Source organism: Meles meles, chromosome 3 (genome assembly GCF_922984935.1).
Source record: "Meles meles chromosome 3, mMelMel3.1 paternal haplotype, whole genome shotgun sequence".
In the NCBI taxonomy this organism is placed as follows: Eukaryota; Metazoa; Chordata; class Mammalia; order Carnivora; family Mustelidae; genus Meles; species Meles meles.
This window is the reverse complement of record NC_060068.1, coordinates 63,714,138-63,722,797: the sequence shown is the minus strand read 5'-3', so window position 1 is coordinate 63,722,797 and position 8,660 is coordinate 63,714,138. Positions and strand designations below refer to the sequence as shown.

At 38.7% G+C, this 8,660-nt stretch overlaps 1 protein-coding gene across 2 annotated transcripts in view; it reads right to left on the bottom strand.

The window, feature by feature from the left end:
• Positions 1–484: 484 nt before the first annotated feature.
• The window catches only part of ELL2 (elongation factor for RNA polymerase II 2), a 74,815-nt gene continuing 66,639 nt past the window's right edge, over positions 485–8,660 (bottom strand). For both annotated transcript variants that reach the window (XM_045999193.1, XM_045999194.1), the window contains 3 exons: positions 7,107–7,278; positions 4,585–4,629; positions 485–4,493 (listed from right to left, as the gene is read on the bottom strand). In XM_045999193.1, the coding sequence (XP_045855149.1) occupies positions 4,377–4,493; positions 4,585–4,629; positions 7,107–7,278 (334 nt within the window). In that variant the 3' untranslated portion in view covers positions 485–4,376. The remainder of the gene's footprint in view (positions 4,494–4,584; positions 4,630–7,106; positions 7,279–8,660) is intronic.

The window sequence follows — 8,660 nt, the reverse complement described above, 5'->3', positions numbered from 1 at the left end:
GCTCTCGCTAAGGTGCCAGCATTATGAGGGGCAGCATGGAGAAGTGGTGAAGGACACAGACGCTGGGGTCAGGCTTCCCAGCTTCCGCTGTCTACCAGCTGTGTCATGGACAAGTCCCTTAACTTCTCTAAGCCTCAGTTCACTCACCTATAAAATGGTGTAACAGGGCTGTGGTGAGGAGAAATGGGACAGTGTATGCACAAAGTGTGTAAGCCACAGGAAACCCTAACATGGTAACTGTCATTATTGTTCTTCAAGTAGATGTTGCCTCTGGAGGGCATGCCATACACTTAGAAAACAGAGAGGATCCTGGAGCAAATACCCAGCACCTACTTCCTGGAGTCACCAATAAGAAGTATCTGTGTCCCAGGAGGATCACTTCCATTAGGGCATCAGAGAGCACTTTGTTGTGGGTTTCTTTTTTTCTTTAGAGAAATTTAAGAGCCTTGAAATGAGACAAAGGAAAAACAATTGCCAGAATTGCAAAGTTAACATTTTTTATTGAACTGAAATCGGTGTAGAACAAAAGGGACCACCACAGCTGCCAAGCTTAGTTACAACTGAAAAGTCCCTGCGACATTTTACCTTTGAGAGCCCTAACATGGTTTGGGTGGAACAACTAAGAAACAGTGTAGAGATTATTATATATATGTGCATATATGTATATGTGTATATATACACACACACACACACACACACACATACATATATATACACACACATATATATTTTTAACACTTCAAAATATTTTGGAATGAGCCTCACAGCCTTGCTTAGATTACAAAGAACATTGATAACATCTTCTGTTGCCTTCATTTAGTAGAATCAATTTGTATCCTTTCACAAAACTTTCCTCAAAATGTTGGCTATAATCACCCCCCCCCATCCAGTATACATAAGAAAAGGATTTAGTAACACTTAGGCAAGTAATAAACCGTAGGAACTTCAAAAGTAGTGAGGGCAGATACCAAGCGTACATGACTCAACACTCAAACACTGCCAGAAACACCGTGAACTGGCCAAGGAGTTTCAGCCAAGTTCCAGAAGCAAAGACTGCACTAATGGAAGGGATAAGGCAACCCAGGAGAGTGTCAGAACTGATGGACCACTTGTGTCTAACCCTCATTTCAGCATCTCGCTTCCAACATGCAAGTATGTGTTTGTTTTACATAATAAGGTGAAATACTTTAAGGGACAAGAAAACTATAAAGTTTCAAAGATCGATCAGAGATGAAAGGAAATTAATACTGAATTTTTTCTGATCAGTGTGCGTGGAGCAATGAGATAAAGTGATCATACCAATTACTTTTGTGAGAGCAAGTACTGAACCTCCATCGCTACTCAGAACTGGAAGTTATTACCCCCTCTCAAATATTCCATGGGAAATAAATGACAAGATAAGAAACAGAAACCCTACTTTTAAAAAAATCATATCTAGCCAATGTTCATTTTGGTTTGCATTAAGTCAGATGCTAATTTAATCAAGAGCTAATCTGCTGTTGGTAAAAATTTTCAGAAGTCCTTCAAATTATTTTAGATGAAATGTGACCAAAAAAGTAACACAACTCATTGTCTCATCTTGATAATGTGTTTTATACTTACTGTGTCTCTCAAAACAACTAAATAAATTCTTCTATCAGACTAACTGGTACTAAGTGGCCACTCATTCCTGCAGCAGTTATTTGAGAGAATGTAAAAATCTTGCAGTAGGAGATAAAGGACGATTGTAAATATTTTAATAGGCTCATGCCCATCTTCAAAAGAGATGCAGCCTCAGGTAAGAGCAGATTCAGAGATTTGTAACTAAAATTTGCAACTGATAGACAGATACACATTTCCCAAGATCTGCCCAATGTATATAACAAACATGAAAATTAAGGCTTTTATAGATAGGTGGTCAAGTCTATGGATGTGCAATGCTGAATTTTATAATGTATCTCCAGTTTCCATTATTACCCAATTTGTAAACCAGAATATGTGCTGATATATGTGGATGGGAGCTCCAAGGGCTAAGAACCAACTGGAAGCCTTGTTCATAAACAAGTTCTGAGATAAGGGCTGGCAGTGAAACAGTTGAGAGGTGCCTCAGATCACATAGGGGGCAGAGTGATTTGTGCCTGCTGACAGGGATGGGCTTAAAAAAAGCAAATAGTTCAACTTTAGTTCAAGACTTTGAGATTTAGAGACCCAAAGGTTTAACACCATATCTAAGCCAATGGTTCTCAACCCTTCCCTTGCAAAAGTCACCTGGAGGCTATTTGCCGAAGTGTGGATACCTGGGCGCTATACCCACAGATTCTAATTTGGGTGAGGCAAGTGGTCCAAGCACCTTGCTTTTGAGAAACACTGCTCAGAGCAAATAGCAGCAGAAATCTCTGATTAAAAGGCCAAGCTGTCCAAGAAATAACACCAGTGAGGTCATTACCTACAAACAAATCCCTTAGGAAACTCCACCGTAATATGAGGAACAAAGTTATCCCCAATTAAGTTTTCTTTCCTATCTTTTTACAACTCAAAGTTTGAAATCAGTGAACATTTAGTAATGATTGTTCTAATTCTGAGGTAAAAGGAAGAGCACCAGGGATCTCAATGCTAAAAGAAACCAATTCCTTAGGAGGTCCATGCTACACAGAATCTAATTTCTGTAGTAATGTTATAGAGTTCTAGTGCACAGGGTCTTGTACCAGTCTTTGTACAGTCTTTTTACTTTTGTATACTCTTTGATATTATCTAGTCTTTCCAGTTAGTGTTTTAGAAGAACTGCCAAGAGGAAAGTTCGTCTATATGCTCTTTCTGGCTTTCCAGATACCAAGGTTTTCTGGTTTACACTGATACACAACGAAGTTATTTTTTATTTATTTATTTTTTGGATGCTGGAGACAAACATCTTTATTAAAGATACTACCAAAATTTTGGCAAACATGTCAAAACAGATTTGTAAACATAATGCTTCCCTTTTCAACTGGCAGCACTTTGAAAAGACAATACGGTAAGACAACACAAGTTGAATCAACATTAGTTCAAAATCCTTATATTTTTGACCACATAACTTATGTTCCCACATGATAAAACAAATGATAGTTTAAATCAACGTCAACAGATAAACTCCATGAAATGAAAGTTTGTGCTGTTTGATGAATCACAGTATGTTATGGTTAAATATATCTGCTCTTTTTTATATTCCTGGCTCCCAGGATGAAAAAAAAAAAATCTTTAAATATACATTTCATGTAGGTAATAGCTTCTTTGCATATCTCTCTTCAAAAAATACTTTATAGCAGTATATAAATAGGTTACCTACATGTTTAATTTTATAATTTTGCCCCAAAACTATAGATCTGTTTCATTTTCATAACATATTGATTTTGCCCAACATTAATAAAGCTGACAAACTGTTGAAATGGAAATGCTTTTGTCTTCCACAATAGAAGTAGCAATTTGACAGGAAAAAAAACAAAAACAAGAAACAACAATCCCTACAGTAACACTCGTCAGTTGTTTAACCTGAGCGTTTGGCCTACTGAGAGTAGCAGCTTTTGTCCTCCATGCACGCTCACATCCACACCACCTCTGCACACATATCGGTCGAGCACACGCTTTCAGACGCTGGTAGGCCACAGTATGCTTCCCATTGCTCTAACCAAGTGGGAAGCAGTGTAGCTAATGATTAACCACACTATGTACACAACTAGCAAACACCTTAAGGCAACCATTGCAATGGGGGGTTAACTTGCAGGGCAGATTCACTGTCTAGATCAAGTCAGCCTGTATGTACATATGTGTGTGCTTATTTGTACACATACACATATGCCTTTCTATTTCTTAACCCTCCAAAACAATGTTTAAATTTTTTTTTTGTATTTTGTGCAAATTTCTAAATATTCTACCATTTAAGGCAAAGAGTTTGCATTAAGAAAGGTCAGAAAATAGGCTTATGTTTATCCAAAAGCATTTCACCTTGCACATTACTGTTTTTTTTTTTTTTTAAACACACATAACTTTGAAGTATGGACACTGGATCCCCAATATCTAAAAAAAAATCATTTCTAATGACAAATGTAAGTTTTTAAGGGAAAAAAATTGATTTGAAGTATAGACACTGGATCCCCAATGTCTAAAAAAACATGATTTCTATTGACAAACATAAGTCTTGGGGGTAGGGTTGGGGTGGGGAGAAGGACCAGAAAAAAGCAGCTTCAAAAATGCAGGGAAGCAAAGTAAAAAGGGGGAAAAAATAAAAGTAAATTAACTCAAGTTTACTAATACTGAAACTTTCAACAAGCAAAGTTTCATTTTTTTTAGAATCTTAGAGCAACTCATTTGGAATTTTAAATAAATAAGCTTAAGTTTATTCACATCTTCTGGTCCAAGCAGATTTAGTGCCATGACTCTGCTTGCTGTTGGTCAAATTCACCTATTAGTCTTTTGATGTGAGCCAGCTTGTTATGAAGATACTCGCATCTATATTTTTCTTCATGATAATTGGGACTCGACTGCAGAGGAAAAAAACAGGGAGGAATTAGGTTGCAGAATGTGTAATACTTCCCAACTACGGGTCAAAAAACCCACAGTGATGATTCCTACCTGCTTGATCTTCTGATATTCTTGTAAGACTTCTTCGTGAACATTCTACAAAATTAAAAATTAAAATCAGAAGGGAAGGACTTTTCTTTTTTCTTTTTGGCAATATAAACAGCTAAGACCCACTCAGTAAGGGTGTTGGAAATACTGATGATGGGAATGTAAACTGGTACAATCTTTAAAGAAGGCAATTTGGCAACTGCTATCAAAACAGCAAACACAGAACTGACTCAGCACTTCTATACTTCTCTTCCAGATTTGCTTGTGCCTGAGTGAAATGCTATGTGTACAAGGTTACTTGCTGCAGTAGCATGTGTAAAGCAAAAGACAGTACACAAAATTTCAGTTTCCATTAATGCATGCAAAGGGATCCTAAGAGGCCATTAAAAAGGGGAAGTGCTTCATGCATTTATACAAAGTTCTCTAAGGTACATTATATTGTTTCATGAATAAAGCAAAGTGCAGAATGATTTATACAGTTTGATATTAGTTGTTTAAAAGGGGAAATAGAATGATATAGTCTAAGAATTTCATTACTTCTAAGATGCACATTTCTTCTCATGTTATCTTATTTTTTTAAAGATTTTATTTATTTGACAGAGAGAGATCACAAGTAGGCAGTGGGGCAGGCAGAGGTGGCGGGGGCAGGGGGCAGACTCCCCGCTGAGCAGGGAGCCTGATGTGGGGCTCGATCCCAGGACCCTGAGATCATGACCTGAGCTGAAGGCAGAGGCTTAACCCACTGAGCGACCCAGTTGCCCCATTTCTTCTAATTTTAACGAGATCAGATAAATAATGTATCAGTTTAACTTACTGGGACAGAAGACCATGGTACATGCTGCGATTGATGACATCTTAAATTCAATTGCATATGGCACATACATGAATCTGCTTGTGTACATACATCTTACAAACACATACACAGACCTCTGAAAGAATACACTGGAAACCAGTACTACTGATTGCCTCTAGGGAGGGATATTAGGTGGCTGGAGAAAATGGCTAATATTTATGTAACCTTATATACTATGGATTTAAGCAGTTTCCAAATGCTTACATTTACTCTGCACAACTCTATAATCACCTTATTTATGGAGGGGGGGTTTTGAAGAAAGTAAGGTAACTTGCCCAAGTCACACAAATATTAAATGGTACAGCTGGGAATCAAAGCCAGGCAGTCTAGCTCTGGAGCCTCCTCCTAACCACTAAGCAGTTCTTGGAATTACATTTTACTTTAAATATAATCATGGTATAACGGTAAATAACTATATCTAAAAAAATAAACCCCAAACCACCATATCAAGAGCATCCTCAGACACTAATTCCTCTGCAAAATCTTCTGTAACTCTAGGCAGGCTGTTTAAAGATTAAGGCCCATAGGGGCGCCTGGGTGGCTCAGTGGGTTAAAGCCGCTGCCTTTCGCTCAGGTCATGATCCCAGGGTCCTGGGATTGAGCCCCGCATCGGGCTCTCTGCTTGGCAGGGAGCCTGCTTCCTCCTCTCTCTCTCTGCCTGCCTCTCTCCCTACTTGTGATCTCCATCTGTCAAATAAATAAATAAAATCTTTAAAAAAAAATAAAGATTAAGGCCCACTAATGAAAGACACCTGAGTCTTTCATATCTGAGGGAGAGACCTGAGTCTATTCTGCGCCTGTGAGCACAGATGCTCTCAGGCTATTTTCCCCACTGGGGGAAACCCACTCATTCTCTTAGGTAGATTCCTGTCAGAAAAACAGTAGTAGGCCAGAATGAAGGCACCATCTATGGTTGTGAAGTGTGACAAGTTATGTGGCAAAGAGGGAAACCTTCATTTAAAACATTAAACAGTAAAACATTTTGCTTGTTAACTATGAGAACAACCAGTACACGGGTCTGGCTGGCTTCTACTGGTTTGTCAGCTGTGGTAATACTACTACTTAACGTCGGGCAGTGAAAAGAGATTAGTATGTATTAACTGTCAGTCTTTGGAAGAGCTGGAAATACCAAACTTTTCACTTAAACCCCAGATCTCTGGAGTATTAAACTCCGTTTGTATTTTATGTCTGTATCTTCCCTATTCTATGCCAGATTGAGGTTTTTTCTTTTTTAATGTACTTGAAATAGCAATTTTGGGGAATAGCACCAGAACCAGCAGCTATATCTGAGTGGGCAGTTCAATCAAATACTTCTGTGAATCCCCAATCCAACTTTTTTTCCTATTTAGTTGTATTTGCTTTTTTCCTTGGTACTCTCTTTAGTATGTTACAGGAAAGATTAAGCATATATTACACATTTTATACATACTTTGCCATATAAAGTTATTTTTTCCACTGACAGGAAAATAGTTCATTGTATTTACTTAGGATTGAGAACTAATTCAAATATTTAGTTTCCTAGCTAAATTTAAATGAAGACCAAAAGCTGAAGAGAGCCTGGTTTGCCAGAAGACCTGCTCTGAAGGCCAGCAGATTGCGTGGGAATGGGCCAGGCAGAGAACAAAGAGGGTAAAATATGGAAGTCAGCCTATCTAGAAGCAAACATGTTTACCTGATACTCTTTTGAGCCTGGAGAAAGTCGCTTTCGTTGTGCATCTAGTTTGATAAATCTTCTAGCTACAGTCTCCATCCTGGCATGCAAGGCCCTGTACTCATCATACTCAGCATTGAAGTCATCCTTGTAATTTTGGCGTTGCTCATAGGAGACGATAGCAATATATTTTCTAATAAGAAAAAAGAAGTAAGATACATGGAGAGAGACTATAGAATCAACATGATGCATAAGCCTGATATTTAAACCAAAAACTCAGAAACCATATCCAAGCACGTATCCCAAGACTGAATGCTGCCTTGCCACTGTTTGTTCCCATGTCACCCCTTCAGATGACTTCCACATGAAATTATCCCACAGCAGAGCTAAAGACCTCCAGTGAAGGAAAGTAAATGTGAAAAAAACATGGTGGCAGTGGAACTGAAGTGTGACTAGAAAACAACACTTAACAGAGATTTAGCTTTCCAAATCTTTCTTAATCCAAAATAATTCACTACCACACTAGTGGCAGAGGCCAACCCATCTGTCACGAGTCACATGGAAAAAGAAGACCTCCATGGTAACATGAAACCAGGGGAGTGTTACACAGTCACTCAATGCTGAAGTCAGTGCTCTCTGGAGATCTGCTGCCTTATGAGAGGAGGTCTGTCTCTGGCTGTTTACACCTGCTGCCAGCAAGGTGCCTCTGGCTTGTTCCCTCTACTCCTTTCCTCCCACGTTTGACTAGGCAAATGTATAAAATACAAAAGAGTAATTGTCTTCTTTTGAAATGAGAGACCAAGGAAAAAAAAAGCCAAAAAAGGGGGCATATTTCTAGTTCTTTTCAACACTAAAATATCAGTCTGTGTAACTGAACATCAGTGTATACTATCATTCTAATTTACTTTCTTAATTAAAAGGCCATAAATCTGTTTTACTTCAGGTCGTGAATAACTTAAGGAAACTGGTAAGTGAAGGCCATTTTCCCAGAGTGTCAAGTTTATTCAGTGGTAAGCAAATTAAAACAGCATTTTAATATTAAAACAAAGTTAGTATTATTTGTTTGTGGCTCCGGGAAGTGGGACCACATCAGGGTCTGGCCTGGGTCTCTGTCCTCCATTCCTGTCGTGGGATGCAAAATTCCCACGACTTTTTGAGATAAAAATTGAGATTTCAAAGCAATTTCAGGCAGGTGGCAGCTGCCTCAGCATGTCCCAGGCATGCGCATATATTCTTGACTGCAGGGAAAACCCTGGAGTTCAGTCCTCTACAAAAATGGATTCAGATAATCTTACCAGTTTTATTCATAGTGAGAGGGCAAAATGTCTAGCTGGAAATGTGAGAAAAGTGATGCAACTGTGCAACCTTAATGTCCTCATTAATATTTTTATTCATGCTGAGTTAGACACTGTGGAGGTTTATTTTTCTAAGTGTAACTGAGACAGCAGTAGTATGCTGATTTAGGGCGCTCTGCTGGTTTCTTTGCTGTAAAAGGAACGGGGCCAGCCAAGCAGAGAAGCAGTCCTCTCCTAGACAGGGCTGTCCTGACTGCACACCAGAGGAAGCCCAGGGCAG